Raw genomic sequence first — 17,485 nt, 5'->3', positions numbered from 1 at the left:
TAGGTAGCTAGGACTCTAACCTATGCTAGCATCCCCAGCCTACTACCTCTGATTCTTGTCCAGCTGCAGCCTCTTTGACTATTGTTCCTGCTTCAGTCTTGTGTGTAGGTTTTGTCAGACATTCCTTATTCTCCTGAGTCTCTCAGGCTAGCATGTTTGTCCATGGATCATTCAGGGCATGTGTCCACGGTGTATAGTTCTCCCCAGCTTGCAAGTCCTGGCCCCTGTATCCACACCAGGTGCTCTGTACCCTTAACTTACTTCCTGTTAATTCTTTACAAGAGATGATATATTTCTTTGCTGACTTGTTGACTAGGATCTGGCCCCTGACAAATAGAGTTGTATATGCTCTGGGTATGTATGATTTGCTTGGGGGGGGGGGGTCATTTTAGGGAGGCTACCCATTTACCAGGTACTCAAGTGAGTGACTTCATCAGCTGTAAGAAGGACACCTATTCTACATTGTTCTATGCCTGATGATCACTGGGAAAAGATGTACTTTTTTAATGCCCACAGCCACAGCAGTGATCTTTCTTGTCATTAAAACTTGCTCTGATATCTTGGACAGTCACAGAATAAGTCAAATCACTGGGGCCTCAGTTGCTGGTACAGGTACCTGGATACATTCTTTAGGGTTACATCAATCCTGTACTGTAAGCAGGGAGCTGCTTTCCAGCCTAATGAGCTACAGAACCTGGAGCTACTGAGTTGCAGTTTCCATATTTCCTCCTCTCTTTGTATGCTCTCCCACCATGACCTTGGCATATGCCCAACCACCAGGGCCTCACCCTATGCCCTCCCACCATGACCAAATCTTATGACCACTCACTATGACCTCACCTTATGCCCTCCCACCATAGCTTCACCTTATGCCCTCCACCACACCCACATTTCCTTTGTCCTCTACAGAGATTCCCATGTGAGTATCCCAAACCCAGCATCACGATTCTCTTCAACAGTCTACTTCTTGTCAGTGGTTTGTTTTTTGTTGTTGTTGTTTGTTTGTTTGGTTGGTTGTTTTGTTTTGATTTTTTTGGTTGATGTTTCTAAAACAAGCCTACAATCCACCCATCAGACTCTTTGAGGGGTGTCAGTGAAAACACCAAGAGCTACAATTCCTTCAGCACAAAGGGTTATTCTAAATAAGGAACTCTGGCCACTAATGAGTCATTTGTCATCTGAGAGGCCTTTTCACTAATTGCAATGTCTCAGTTATAGCCATCAAGGATATGTGTTAATTTGCTTCAAGGTAAAAACTTTTCTTTCTCACTGGTTTTCACAGACTTCCAGATGAAACAAGACATTTTACTTGGTTCAGAGATGTAAAGAGTCAAGGAATTGAAAAATCAAACATTTGAGGCTTCAGTTGGAAAAGGCCATGGGTCTGGCTTTCAGACACATTTAAAAAAAAATCACAAAAAGGTTTGCTGAAAAAAAATTAGTAAGTGCATAAGCTTGAAATAAAACTACTTGTATATATCTATACCATTAAAATAAAAATATGGATTACATAGTAACAATTGAGTATTAAGTGACATAAAGATAGTTATACCAACAAATAATCTCTATAGTTAAGATCCAAACAGAAGCTTATCTAACCCCCCTCCCCACCGTGTAATAATCTAGCGAGGTTCTGGTCAGCTGGTAGGGCGGGAAAGGAACCCTGCTCTGTGCAGTTGTTCAAAGACGTGTCTGGTGGAGCATCTGCCACTGAGGATGCAGTTTCCAAGGTAATTTTGGGTATCAGCAGCCAGATGGCATCAGGAGAAAGAGCACAATGCATTTCAGAAGGGAGGGTCTGATGGCCAATCCACTCATAGATATTTCTTACATTCCTTTGGGCAGACCTGTCATACAATCATCCTAAGAAAGACCTAGAAATGCAGTCATGGACTGTGTCAGTGCAGAAGAATAAACAACTTATGTGCTTTAGACACTAGGCGTCCTTTTTTTTTTTTTTTTTTTTTTTTTTTTTTTTTTTTTAAGCACAGCAATGAACCAAGCAGGCTGGGACATACCTGCTTTGTTAGTCCAAAAGGGAGTTGAGGTCTAGGAGAGATGATTCTCTTAGCCACCTCTCATGGTGAGTTGTGACAGCCACCAATCAGTCCCAAAATGATGAATCTCGTGTAGATTTTCCAGAAGTGATCACACACATAGTTATAGATTGTGCCAGCATCTGATCCTGCCCAGTCCTCTGTGTTCTCTGCCTTCTGATGACATGTGCTATACAAGCATGATGATCTATCCAGAGACAATTCACACTGTACTAATAGCTTAATGCTCCTATCAGTAGGTCCCTTAAAAGATGGTAAACTGAGTCACAGTTCAGTGAGTCAGTGTCCCAGGGATCACATACCTGGGAGCCTGAGCTGGGATTTGAACCTGGAAAAGGTTTTTGTCTAGCCTGTGCATTGTCTTCAACAGCCCGAGGCAGGCATCACTTAAGAAAACAGGCTGAAGTCGGAGCCATGGGCACGGACTGTTGTATTAAATTCCAGACTCTCAGTTTTCCTTCTTTCTGCCTGCCGCTCACTTATCTTCCTTCCACATTTGTGTGCCTAGAGCTAGAAAATAATCCTTATTTCCTAGTGTTTATTAGATTTTCTATAAAACCCCTTGTAAAAGAGGATATTTAAAGGCCCTTTAGATTCCACACATCCCGACTTTATGAAGTGTGTCACACTGCCCACTGCCCAGGAAATTTCTTCTTCAACATCACATTCCACTCTCTGACCTAGAAGCAAACCCGACAGCAGCAACACCCCACCTGTATTTGCACAGTTTAATAACACCTGAGCCCATGCCAGTACAAACTTTCCTCTTCCTAGCCAAAGATAAACAAAATTCTCACTGTTAATAGCCTACTATTATTCCTAATAAATGTTTCATTCACTCTACGAATATCCTTTAATATATTGCGTGTCTTGGCAGTAATTCAGTCACTATGAATGAGCGCGATAAACTCAGTGGCCTGGTGGATCTTACATTTTAGGGGAAGAGACAATAAATAAGTAACAGATAAATAAATAACGGGCCTTTCTACATGTTAGGGCTATGAAGAAAATTACAGTCAGGTAAGGGAACGGTGTGGCGAGGATGTGGGAATAGCTATTTCAAACAGCTTGGCCTGGTTGGGTTGCGGGGGCACTGAAAAGGACACATGGATTTGAGGAGGGCTGGGCCACTCATTTTTCCAGCAGATCCTGGCAGAGTACACCTTGTGGATTCCTGAACAAGAGAAGCCTGGTGTGCTGCTGCCCTGGGGAAGCAGCAAAGATGAGCCCCAGGTGATTACAATGCACTTTTTCACGTTTGCATTTCACGCTGGGGATAACTGAACCAAAGCAGGGTTTTGAACATAGCCACGTAACATAGTTTATGATCTTAAATGATGAGTAAGCCTTCTAACTGGGAAGGGACTCTTTAAAAATGCAAGCAGATAGGAGCTAAAGGTACGGCTCAGGGGTAAGATCATTGGCTACTTTTCTAAAGGACCCAGGTTGGGTTCCCAGCACCCACATGGCTGTGCACAACCATCTGTAACTCCAGCTCCAGAGGATCCAATGACCTCTTCTGGCTTTCTCAGATGCTGCATGCCTGTGATATATATACATACACACATACAAAGCATATATATGCATATGCTATATATGATATATATACATGCATGCATACATACATACGTACATACATACAAGAATAAATAAGTCTTAAAAAAAAAGATTAGAGGCAATGTGACCAAATACTCTAAGTGAGGATGCTAAATTTGACCTGGAGGTTAATTCAGATGGTGAAACGTGATCTGTCTCAGGTAATCTTTTTTTATTTGATATTTTTTTATTTATATTTCAAATATTATTCCCTTTCCTCTTTTCCCCTACAACAACCCCCTATCTCCTCCCTCCTCCCCCTGCTCACCAACTCACACTCTCCTGCTTCTCTGTCCTGACATTCCCCTACACAGGGGCATCAAACCTTCTCAGGATCAAGGGCCTCTCCTCCCTTTGATGTCCAAGAAGGCCATCCTCTGCTAAAAATGTGGCTGGAGCTATAGATCCCTCTATGTGTACTCTTTGGTTGGTGGTTTTAGTCCCTGGGAGCTCTGGGGTACTAGTTGGTTCATATTGTTGCTCCTCCTATGGAGTTGCAAACCCTTTCATCTACTTGGGTCCTTTCTCTAGCTCCTCCATTGGGGACCCTGTGCTCAGTCCAATGGAAGGCTGTGAGCATCTACTCCTGTATTTGTCAGGCACTGGCAGAGCATCTCAGGAGACAGCTATATCAGGCTCCTGTCATCAAGCAATTCTTGACATCCACAATAGTGTCTGTGTTTGGTAACTGTATCTAGGATGGATTCCCCAGGTGGGGCAGTCTCTGGATTGCCTTTTCAGGAAATCTGTTAATAGTAAAGATAAACTGAGTTTGCAAATGGGTTAAGCACAGCATCAGACAGTAAGTAAAATAAAATTGCTGCTAGGTTTCTTGTCTGAGCAGCTGGATGACAAATGATCTGTCAGTGTTGACAGTTCCTATGACTGGGGCTGACTGAGAGGCAGGCAGGTAGGGAAAGTTGGGAATGGGTAGAGTAGGGATGGTCAAGAGCATGAGGAGTCATACAGTCTAGACAGTACTCAAAAGGGGGTATGTGGCTCAGAGTTGGGCCACTGTAGTTTAGAGAGGAGGGGCATGGTCTGGATGCAGGGTTACTGGCTGTAGCAGGAAGAGGAGTGGTCAATATGACTTGTGGCTTCTGTTCTGTTGCCATGGCAACATTAAGGATGATGAGAAAGAAGCATCCAGAGCCACAGCGAACGTCAAGAAAAGACATCAGTTCACCTTTCAGGTCTCACGGTAAGCAGGACCTAGGAGGACCACTGGTCAACGTTGGTTGAGATGTCTCAAGGTTCGGAAATAATCCACATTTGCTAGTTCTTTCCCAAAGGGGAGAAATGATAAGAATATCAAAGAAAACACTGGGGTGGGAGATTTTGTTTGTGGCAGAACATGAAGCCCACAAAGTAGAGAGGTTTGTGGGATTAGAAACAGATATGTAACAGACTCCAGTATTTAGATATAGAAGACTGCCATGGTAAGAATTTGGAGCTAACAAATGACTGACTCATAACTGGGAGACTTGAACATAATATAACAGAAAGCAGAAAGCAGTTGACTCAGGTGGTCTTTTAAGAGACAGAAGGAACCCACTCTAACTGGTTCTAGACTCCTCAGCCTCTCTGGCAATTGTAACGGGAGGGGTTAGCACTATTCTGGGAAGGCACAGTCATTCCCACAGCATCATGACCTTTGACACCAGCTCTGTGGCCCACTACCATGGCTTCATACCATGATGGAAGACTGCAAGGTTTGAGCCTTTCTGGAATTCTTCATATAAGGCTGACATTACTTAACAAAAGCCTCTCTTCACAACGCTTAGGGCTGTCATAGCAGAAGCAAACCAAATGGCCTCGATCAATAAAAACTACAGTCTCACATTTTTGGAAGCTGGAAACCTGAGCTACAATCTCTTGGAAAGGCACAGGCTAGATTCTACCTGGTCTCCTCCCACTTGTGGCTGTTTGCTAACTCTCCAGCTTCCCCTGTCTTCCAAGGACATGACTGCAACCACTGTCCTCTCTTCCACATGACATTCTTTCTGAGCATCCTCTATATCTCTGTGTTATCATTTCATGAATGCACTAAGGATGTTGGCTCAGGGTGACCACTTGAACACAGTATAACTTCATCTTAATTGATTTCAGATTAAGCATCCCTTAATCCAAAAGTTAAAAAAAAAAAGTCCAATGCCGTATGCACCTAATGATAAAAGTAGAAAATTCCACACTGTGAAAATAGTGTTATCCACAAAATTAGTTAAAATACTATACAAAATTAACTTCAGCCTATATACACAGGACATAAAGGAAGCATGAAATAAATTCCTATGAACAGGATAGTGATGCCTCAGCTTCAAGGTATCACTATATCCATAATACAACTGGAAAAAATTAAAAACAAACATGTTTTTAAAACTCCAAATTGTTAAACATAGGTCTTGAGCATTTTGGATAAAGAAAATTAAACTCTAATTTGAAACAAGATCATAAAGTTAAGACTTCGTGCATTGATTTCATTTGCTTGTTTGTTTTGGTGGGGAGACAAGGTATAAATCTTTTTCCAGTCCCAGAGTACTGCTCCTTGTAGTGGTCATGTAACAACAGCATTCAATTAAAAATAATTTGCATATATTTCCTCTTTCACTGTAAGTTCTGGTGGGCTAAAATTGTTTGAGATGAATCTCTCCTGATGGGTAAATCTGTGAAAAGACGATTTTTCTGGGTGTGAGGGCATTTTCCATTCATCTGTTACATTATGGTCTGTCTAAAATCCAGAGAAGATAAGAAATTACTTTCATACAAACACATCTTCCTTTGCCTCCATGGGGCCACCAAAGCTTTGTCTGAAGGTTGATTTCAGTTTGATGATTTTCTAACAATCTGTTGGTTTATGCTGGTTTCATTAAAAATTCTATTATTTTTTTAAATCCATCATCAAGTTCTAAGATTAATTTATATGTTCATTTTACAAGACAAAGCTCACCCCAAAAGCTTTCTAAGCCAAAAGATTTCACTCTGACAAGACAGAAAATTGGCCAAACAATCCAAAACAAACCCAAACAACTCAGCCATGTGATGAATAATTTTTGACAAACAGATCATAAAAGATGGAAGCCCAGTACCTCACTACAGTTAAACAAATTTACACTCATCCCCAGTGGCTTCAGCCGAAATGGCTTTCTTTATGTCATTGGTAAATTCCAAAATTGTTTTTAAATGCCAGAAGTGCTAATCTCACCCCACATTTTTCCTCCACCAAAAAGAAAATGAAAAAAAAAAAAAGCAGGTCTCTGTCTCTGTTTTCATCATGTAAGTTCTGGCCTTGCCTTCCCCTGACAAGAAGGTGTCTTAAGCCAACAAAAGAACCCCTGACACCATTGAAGATTCACATACCCTGTCTTAGTGAGGGTTTCTATTCCTGCACAAACATCATGACCAAGAAGCAAGTCAGGAAGGAAAAGGTTTATTCAGCTTACACCTTCCACACTGCTGTTCATCATCAAAGGAAGTCAGGACTGAAACTCAAGCAGGTCAGGAAGCAGGAGCTGATGCAGAGTCCATGGAGGGATGTTTCTTACTGGCTTGCTTCCTCTGGCTTGCTCAGCCTGCTCTCTTATAGAACCCAAGAATACAGCCCAGAGATGGTACCACCCACAAGGGGCCTTCCTGCCTTGATCACTAATGGAGAAAATGCTCCACAGTTGGATCTCATGGAGGCACTTCCCCAACAGAAGCTCCTTTCTCTGTGATAATTCCAGCCTGTGTTAAGTTGACACACAAAACCAGCCAGTACATACCCAAAGCTGCATAATATCCTATCCCATCTTACCATCTGACTATATTATCACAGAAAGACCAACTCTCCAAGGACAGAGGTCCACCCTGCCTGAATCTATCCATGAATTCCCTGAAAACCTACTTTCTGAAACATTCTCGACAGCTTTATCTGGTGGAAAAAAATCATCTTCAGAGCCGTGAACTGTCACAACTTGCCATGCAACGATCTTGTTAGGAAAAATGTAGAATAAACTATGTTTATTCTCACTTCCTTTCAAAGACAAAATATCTCAAGAAATGATTGGAGAAAGAGGAGCACTCCTCCATTGCTGGAGGGATTTCCAGCTGTTACAACCACTCTGGAAATCAGTTTGGCAGTTCCTCAGAAAATTGGACATAGTATTGCCTGAGGACCCAGCTGTACCACTCCTGGGCATATACCCAGAAGATGCTCCAACATGTAATAAGGACACATGCTCCACTATATCCATAGCAGTCTTATTTATAATATCAAGAAGCTAGAAAGAACCCAGATGTTCCTCAACAGAGGAATGGATACAGAAAATGTGGTGTATTTACACAATGCAGTACTACTCAGCTATTAAAAACAATGAATTCATGAAATTCTTAGGCAAATGGATGGAACTAGAAAAATATCATCCTGAGTAAGGTAAACCAATCACAGAAGAACCCATGTGGTATGCACTCACTGATAAGTGGATATTAGCCCAGAAGCTCGGAATATCCAACATACAATTCACAGACCACATGAAGGTCAAGAAGAAGGAAGACCAAAGTGTGGATACTTCAGTCCTTCTTAGAAGGGGGATCAAAATACTCACAGGAGAAGATACAAAGTGTGGAGCAGAAAGACCATCCAGAGACTGCCCCACCTGGGGATCCATCCCATATACAGTTTCCAAACCCAGACACTATTGTGGATGCCAACAAGTACTGGCTGACAGGAGCCTGATGTAGCTGTCTCCTGAGAGGCTCTGCCAGTGCCTGACAAATACAGAAGTGGATGCTCACAGCCAACCATTGGACTTAGCACAGGGTCCCCAATGGAGGAGCTAGAGAAAGGACCCAAGGAGCTGAAGGAGCTTGCAGCCCCATAGGAGAAACAACAACATGAACCAACCAGTGCCCCCAGAGCTCCCAGGGATTAAACCACCAACCAAACAGTACACATGGAGGGACCCATAGCTCTAGCCGCATATGTAGCAGAGGATGGCCCGTTGGACATCAATGGGAGGTGAGGCCCGTGGTCCTGTGAAGGTTTGATGCCCCAGTGTAAGGGAATGCCAGGACAGGGAAGAGGGAGTGGGTGGGTCGGTGAACATGGGGAGGGAGAATGGGATAGGGGCTTTTTTGTAGGGGAAAAGAGGAAAGGGGATACATTTTGAAATGTAAATAAAGAAAATATCTAATAAAAATGATTGGAACATAAGAAGTCTCATAAATCAAAGCAAAGGTGCTCTGGAGACCACGTGCACACCACCCCCATATATACAACCCCTCTACATGTAGACACACACACACACACACACACACAAAATTACAGATGAATATGCATGGACAAAGCAAGATTTTTTTTATAACCTTCCAAAATGAATTCAGTAAATCTATCCAAGTATAGTGACATGTATATTTGAGCTACAACAGTTTATAGTGAGAAAATGATGCAAAAGTGTTGATATTATATACATGTACATGTGCATATACATGTTTATATATATAAACATATGGATACTCATAGTAATACAAAAAGATCCTTATGCATAAGGTCATGGTATAGGTGACAACTGTTCTCTTCGAATACAGAGACTGATGATTGTGGTCTGAGATCACACTGAGAAGATGCCTACATCAGGAGTGCTTAGGTTCCTGACTCCTGGTTCATGTTTCCTCTAGTGGGCCATTCTGTCCTAGTACATGCCTGCTGCACTATAAGCTGGAATTCTGTGTCAGAGACCTTTGTCTCCACCAGCTGCCATTCAGCTACAGCTCTGTTTATCTCCTTTCTTTGCTCACACAAGAAATCTGAAAATGAATCCTAAACCCAGAACATTCTTCACATTCTAAAAATATTGGGTTTTTTTTTTTACCATTCTGCATTCATTTCTACACATATACTGATACATATAGTATTGGTGGCATTATCTATTATCTTTACTGGTTATCATTTACAATAGAAATCTACCAACTTTCCTGTTTCTTTGGAAAAAATGATTTTAGTGAAATGTTCAGCCCTAAAGAAGAGGTATATATCAATAGTATTAATTTTATGCTTTTCCAAGATATGCCAGAAGAGATGTGAATGGTCCTATTCCATGTATCTAAACCAAAAAGAAAAAGAAGGAAAGAAAACAAATAAATAAAGATAGATAGAGCCCAGCCCTGTGCATTGGACCTCAACCACCTGGCATCCAGATGCACTGGACGATGGCATCATTATAGAATCGCTTCTATCTCGAACTGTTTGGTGTCCCGCTCTGGGAAAACACCTGGAAATATTTGAGGAATTGTGCCCTCTTGGTGTAAAGCACAAGACTGCCGATATCTGAAGCAAAGGATCAATGGTAGATCTTGGAATAATACTTCCTCTGAACAAAACGATTTAGCCCCAGGATTCAGACAAGGGTTCTAGGGATGCAGAATGACTCTCTGTGTATCCATGCCACACACCACATAAACCCTCCTTTCGCCCAAGCCTAAAATCAAAAAAAGGAACCCCTTGTTACACAAAGAAAAGCAAGTTTACTAGGTTCATGGAACAGAGGGACTTGGGAAAGAAGAGGCATAAAATGAGTCCAGCTCTGTGGCCTAAAGAGAAAGGGTCTAAAAGCCAGGCCCAGGAGGCTACTATCTGATCTTGTGATCTCTGAGGGAAAACCTCACTTTTGTTTTCTGGTCTGTATTAGAGTAACAACTGTATCTCTTTTGTGATTCCACTGAGAAAGCACTCAACCCCAGGGCTTAGCACAGGGGAAACAGGCTTGTCCCATACAGAGTCAGAACTGTCATGCAACAACACAGAACTTTGGTCCAAAGAAAGCAGAGTTAGGTAAGAACTGAGAGAATAGTGACTCCATCAACCTGTTGTAGCAGAAGCATACCTAATGGGTCCTCAGAGTGGTTTGTTACTCAGTGGGCAAAGCCACCTTCCCTTAGGCACATACAGCCTGGTGAGCCCAGAGGCAGAGATTGGAGGTAATGCTGGGTGGATCTTTCTCACCCTGCTGCCAGACTGATTCTCATCACTTTCATTACACATAAAACCATGTGGCTGATAGCCAGGGGTGGTGGCGCACGCCTGTAATCCCAGCACTCTGGGAGGCAGAGGCAGGCAGATTTCTGAGTTCGAGGCCAGCCTGGTCTACAGAGTGAGTTCCAGGACAGCCAGGGCTATACAGAGAAACCCTGTCTCAAAAAAAAAAAAAAAAAAAAAAAAAAAAAAAAAAAAAAAAAAACCATGTGGCTGAACTTCATGGTCCCAGTAACCCTTCCAAACTTCAAACTGCTGTGTGTCCTTGACAGTGGAAAAGATAACTATTTCTAAAGAGCTCTTCTGGTAAAGGGAAGAGATACTAACAAACGAGTAGTTGTCTCTCTGTACCCAGTTTTGGGTTCCCGTAAAAACCAACACATTCCCCTGCTCTTCCTGTCCCCTGCTCCTCCTGTTCCCTGCCCCCCCCCGCCCCCCCCCTCCTGTCCCATAGTTGGTTGGCTTCTCACTGTTCTCATTTTGGCTTCCAGCTCCTCAATGGGCTCTGCATAGTTCTAGAAACCTCCATGCAAGGGCCCATTTGCCCATGTTCCTTAGAGCCATGGTAGACATGGTAGACATCTCTAAGAGAGGGCACTGAAGGAAGCCCAGGGCATGCTTTCTGAATAGCATGGCTGTTTGGGAACCCATAAGCTGTGATCAATAGTCACACTATGAGACAACTGCTACTAGGAGACTCTCAAAATAGATGCTGGGAAGGGGTTGCTTTTCTGTCCTCCTCCTCATCATCATCATCTTAAGCAGACTACTTTCTCTTAGGTACACCTGGCACATCATTAGCAACATTTCCCCAAAGATTGGAAGACTGGGTAGTAAAGTGGCCAGCCAGAGTAGGAGGCACAGATCTCAAATAAGGAACAAACTCCCAGCACAGCCCATCTGTGTGCAGCTCAGGGAGACCTCAGCTCAACAGATGGCATGCATTTGGAACTAGCATACAAGTGACTCCTCAGGAACTACCCCACATCACACGTGACCAGTGCAACTGTGATGGTACACTGAGGACACCCCAGGCTAAGGAACACAAGGTAAAGAGAGACAGGCAAGGGGAAAGGGGAGTGATCTCAGACACACATTTCTTCACTCATTCATACGGGTACTGTATTGATCACTTGCCATAGAAAAGACACTGGTGCGTGCCAATATGCTGAATAAAGCCAGAGGGTTTACCTAGCCCCAAGGAACTCACTGTCCAAGGGAAGAAGGTAACCAAACAAAAGAATGGAACGGCTTCAGACAGAGGCGAGTGCTCAGGAGAAAGCTCCCACTCTGGTAAGCCAATGTTAAGACACTAAGGCGTGGGAGGGCATTGTCATGTGAATTTGGGTCAAAATTAGAAATAACTGTGGATGGAGCTGTCTGGATAGCATTATTCCTAGTAGTAAGGACAACCAAAGGAAGGCCCTTGAGCAAAGCCATGCGCTACACACTGGGATAAAGACCCAAAGAAGACATCGTTCTGCCTTCCAGGCCCTCAGAGTGTCTGCGGGGAACCAGAGACCTATAAAGAGTCCCGTTTCCTGCATCTGGGAGGAGAATCTCTAGATCTACCACTGTCTTCTGTGTTACTTCATGGTGTTGCCATATCAAAACTCAGCCTTGTACCTTAAGTCAGATTTTCTATTTTTAACTCACCCAAGGAAAAAATAAGATGGTTGAGGCACTACAAGTCTAGACACAAGACAGGGAGCAGAGACAGCCTCTGGCTTGCTCCCATCTCTAGAAAATAATTCACTTTTGTAGTAGCTGTTTTATTGGTGGAAGGTTCCTCACTGGGCAGAATCATTGAGTGACATTCGACTCGCCCACTGGCCATCTCAGGTTCCGAGTTGCTTTCTATTGTCTCTTCTTTTTAATATGACTTGTTCCCAGTCCTGACCACTAAAAGCCTCCCTCCACCAGGGGGCACTCTGCTCGGAGCCTCCCTTGTAGCCATCCTAGCGCCATGTATTAATCTCCATTATCTTGTTCACAGCTTGGCTTTTGTGAGTGCACCCAGACCTCCTTCCACACTTCACCTCTTGACTTTGCATCCTTCCTGACAGAACCACAAAATAAATCTTTATTGTTCGATCATCGTTAACATATAAAATAAAGTCAAAGAAATCTAGTAAAGCGTGAAGAATGGTTTTGTTTTGCCTTTATTCATGTTTAGTAAACCTCTGTCATCCCAGGGAGCTCATGACATTGAAAGGTGTGATCTCTGCTCCCCCATAATACACTCCACTCACTCAGAAAGACAGTTATGCAATACTACAAAAAAAGGAAATGATAGCAGACCTTAAACCCCACTGGGGAAGGAAGGAGACACAGAGTTCATTGCACCCTGATAAGTCTTGGAAAATCTCAATGTATGTGGTCTAGTTCTGTTGCCTGCTACTGCTGTGAGTTCAGATAAATGCTGCTCTTTGGGTCTCAACTCCCTCACCTATAAAATGGGATATAATTAAATGAATTTCAGAAAGTAGGGAGGATTCACTGTTATAGTTCATAGTATTATACAGAGGTTGGTCAACAAGTGGTGATACTACTCAGCTTACCAACATCATCATCATTAGTAGTACCTCCTGCTGGTCCCACTTCAAAAATTTCTAGCTATTCCACCTTAATCAAATGATGCTTTTTTTTTTTCCTGTGAGAAGAGGAAACCAATCAGGAATTCTTATGAGCCAAGAAAGCACTCTATCAGTCAGTAAAGCCATCTCCCCAGATCCAAGTGAGGCTAGTTCTTCATGCCAATGCCTCGGTTTTCTCATCTGTAAAATGTGATAATAGTATCAACTACATAATAATTATTATTATAATTCACTTATAATGTTAGGAGGCTATTACATAAAGCACTTTAGTAGTATTCCCTAATACTCGGCGACTTCTCAACAACACCGGGATAGCTAGTTAAAAATTCTGTGCCATGTGATCTCACCATTCATAAAACATGTACACGGGTGTCGAGGGGAGGGAGCGGTAGAAAGAGCGAAAGTTCAGAAAAGGCCCGCAACTTGGTACAGATTGCCAGTGCTATTGTTTCTCAGTATCTCCAGAAAGATCACTACAGATAATTGGATAAACTTTTAAAGTTCCTTCAAAGTAGAATTTGTTGCTGAGACATTTATTCTCTTTAGGGACTACAGAAGACCTCCAGGATGATCCTGATAAGAACAAAGACATAACCAGAGCAGAAAGCCCTCTGCTGGTCATGCGGGGAACTGCAGTTTTGCTGCAGGGGGGGCCTTCCACGTGAGCAGAGGGACTTCAACCTCCCTACTTGTTGATCGGAAAGGAGACCCTGGTCCCTAAGTTTTAGGTTTTCATCCACTGAAATGTCCACCTTCCTGAATATCACAAAGATATTCGGTCCTTTTGGGCTGACACAGCATAGCAAGGGGACTAGATGGACCATTTCTGAAAGCTTGGATTGTGACCATCCTGAGGCACAGGGAAGCAGCCTCACCCATATCCTCATAGTGTCGTTTGTGTTCAAACAAGACCACTGTGTGGAGTGTCTATGGGAAACTGCAAACGCACGCTGATGTCTGAAAGAGACTATGGTGAAGAGAGGTAAGAGGAAAGCAGTCAATATTCAACCATGCCCTGTTAGAAAGAAGTCCAAGGTCCTGGCACCTGCTGGAGGCAGCCACTCTGGAAAGGCCATATCCTCCTGAACTATGGGGCTACTGCTTTTCTGGGATGATATTTTGGTCACTCCAATCCCCTTGCTTCCCTTAGAACGTGAGAGTCACTGTGGAGGCCAATTGCCTATTTATAGCTTCAAATCTCTAGGTTACTGATCACCTTCTTTTCTTCTTCTCTTTTGACTGTTGTGTATGTGAAGGGGGGAATGCATCTCTCTGAATCAAAAATAATCCCCCATAGATAGTGCCTCTATTCTGTCCCTAGAGGTCTGCTCCCTGCAGCCAAGGATTAGGGTCAGAGGGGGCGTCTATAGAACACTAAATTGTCTTGACTATATTGTTTAGAGGTTTGCTTTTGTTTGGAAGTAGTCTGAAATCGATGCATACTTAAAACCAGATAGTTCACCTTAATCTAAAGTAGTCCCTACAAAGTTCATTCATGTAACAATAACTAACCAGGAGTTCACTGGAGTCACAAGAGTTAGGTCCTCAAAGACAAAGGATTTGGGGATGTGTGCAGCCCCTTGCATGGTTTCTTTAAATCACATGTAGTTTGAAAATGTCCTCACAGCTCAGCTCTGTAGTGTCAGCAGCACTCACTCCCCAAGATCCTCTGTCCTGTGGGTCCCCTGTGAACAGTCCACAGGCACTCCAATCTCAGCACTGATGGAACCAGGACATTTGGCACCAAAGCCAAGGGTCACTTCCCAAGAATCCCCATGTTAGAGGATGAAAATAGTATCCTGTTGCCTGTGGTCAGTTCAGTTGGCCAGTTTTTAAAACTTTATTAAAGAGGACACACTGAGTCAAAGAGAGGTAGGGCGGTCACTTGCTCTCTTAAAAATTCCAGAGATGAAAATTTCCCAATACAATCATCCAGTATGTAGCTCTCCTGTGAGTGGTGTGGTTTTATCAACTGGAAATGGAGTCAGTGATTCAATAGCAATGTCGCAAGAGAGACAGTCTTGCCCCACTTAGCACGAAATGTAGCTGATTTTTCTCCTCCTCCCCAGAGCTTGCAATCCTCAACCCCAGAAATCATTCCTAAGCCAACACAACGCTAAGGCTTAGGGTTTGTTGAGAGCCAAGTTTTGTACATACTGCTTTGTAAGGATGCATAACAATCAGAACATAGTCCACTTGTGGAGAAGGCGTTTTTCATAGACAAATCAGAGTCCATGGTACCAGTGTCCAAAAGCCACATTCAGACAGGAAAACACATCTGCCTCTGCCCACCATCTCATGGAATCCAGACAACCCAGAAAAACGTTGCTTAAAAACAAGGCTCAGGAAAGGAGGTTTTTGCAGAGTCCAGACCCTGTGGCAACTCTCAATGGCCCAGGTAGAGCGAGGGCATCCACACCAAGCCATATTCCTGCTTTGGGACTCATTAACTTCAGCGGGGAGATCATTCTTGCTGAGTCTCAGCCAAGCCCCCAGATCACCATAGCTGCCAGGCTCAGGAACAGGCAGTACCAGAATCACTGCCTTCAAAATAAGACCTTTAACAACCCCCTGGGTCAAAGAAGCCAGGTTTGGAAACCACAGCTCTCTCTTAGCCTTGCCCTGTGATTGCCACATTCCTTGGTAAAGCCCTTAGCTCATCCAGGAATTGTGCAGCACAGTGAGCGAGGGATCGCTCCACTAGCCCTGGCTTGCTCCAGAGCACACACCCGCACCCCTGCCCCTTTGCCCCAGCCCAAACAAATCATCGTTTAGTAGAGTGGCAGTTCCCTACCTGAGGGTGGCGCTCTCCCCCTGCCTGACCGTCACGTTGTCCATAGCTTTGGGAAAGGTGGCATCTCCGCTACGCACCGGCACTCCTGTGGGTACAAGGAACAGCAGCCTGAGAGACACAACCACGAGGCACTTCCAGGGCAGGAACAGGTACCCACAGACCCCCATTCTCGACAGTCACAACTTCCCAGAACTCCAGTAGTGGCACGCACACGCCCCCCGGGCGAGCACAGGAAGTGGGTGGGGTAGGGAGTGAGCGCGGGGACCCAGAGATGAACTAGCGGCGACCGCGCGATGCACTGGGAGGAGAAAAGCGCGCAGACTCCTCCAAGTCTAATATTCCTCCCCTAAATCCAGCCTCAGCTCGCAGCCTCCGAGAACCAGTTTCCACACACATCCGAGGCGGGCGGACTTTCTCCGTGCTGCCTGTGGCTAGGAAGGTGGCCAGGAAAGAGAAGCGCAAGGCAGGCAAGCAGGCGCACAGGTGCGGGTCTCAGAAGCTGCCTCTTCCCCGTAGCAGTTCAGGCATGGCACTTTGGACAGGAGTAAGCACTTTGGTATCCAACGGGGCTGTGACTGGGTTGAATCCAGCTACCCAGATGTGGTCTACGATTCCTCAATCGAACAAGGGGAAATCCAGCACTTTCTTAAGTTTCAGAGCAAGGCTCGCCGCCAGAAACAATCTGAAACAATAGCAGATGGAAAGTAGAGCACGCAAGAGGCGGCACGAATAGTGCGAGGAGGCGCCTGCTAAGCCGGCTTCGTGCAATCCGGACTCGGGAATCCTGCCGCAGAGCCACGGTCAACTTCCTCAGAGCCCAGATTCGCGCCGCAGCTTGGGCTGTCTGCAGCGCAGCAACCAGGCTGGAGCGGCAGGGGCGGACCGCAGCGGTCCCTAGCCCGCTCTCTGGCTCGCCGCAGAAGGCGAAGCGCAGTCGGCACCGGAGCCGCGGACGCCACGCTCAGCGGCCGCCCCCGGCCTCCGCGCTGCCTTCCTCCCGGGAGCAGCCCCGACGCGCGCGGGCCCCGACCGCCGGGGTTGTCATGGCAGCAGCTCCATCCCTGACCGCCACTTTCACTCGTTGCCGACTCCAAGCGATTCGGCTGGCGGGCGGCAGGGACTGTGCGCTCATCCCGGCGGGTGCGGGGCGCGGGCGCCCACCTTAACCCCCGCCGCGCCGGGCCAGGGCAGGGCGGTGTACCACCTCTGGCCACCGGTTTAACCATTTCCGGATTTGAAGAGCTAGCTCTTCGCAATTAAGAAGACAAAGTTACTGTGAGGTCTTAATAACCCTAGACATCTTAATAAGGGTCACAAACTAGCTAGGAAGAGAAGAGCCTGCAGCATGCATATGTGCACCTTTAAAATGGTCAAATTAATTCTATCAGCATTGAAAGTACATTTACAACGTTAGGGGGATGCCTTAAATAAT

The 17,485-nt window shown here is 44.7% G+C and overlaps 1 protein-coding gene across 3 annotated transcripts in view; it reads right to left on the bottom strand.

Moving 5' to 3' along the window:
* Positions 1–17,135, bottom strand: part of Ntm (neurotrimin) — a 419,704-nt gene extending 402,569 nt beyond the window's left edge. For all 3 annotated transcript variants that reach the window (XM_052188773.1, XM_052188774.1, XM_052188775.1), the window contains exon 1: positions 16,054–17,135. In XM_052188773.1, coding sequence (XP_052044733.1) covers positions 16,054–16,220 — 167 coding nt within the window. In that variant the 5' untranslated portion in view covers positions 16,221–17,135. The remainder of the gene's footprint in view (positions 1–16,053) is intronic.
* Positions 17,136–17,485: the final 350 nt, after the last annotated feature.

The sequence above is a fragment of the Apodemus sylvaticus genome, chromosome 7 (genome assembly GCF_947179515.1).
Source record: "Apodemus sylvaticus chromosome 7, mApoSyl1.1, whole genome shotgun sequence".
NCBI classification, from domain to species: Eukaryota; Metazoa; Chordata; class Mammalia; order Rodentia; family Muridae; genus Apodemus; species Apodemus sylvaticus.
This window is presented reverse-complemented; position numbering and strand designations above follow the sequence as displayed.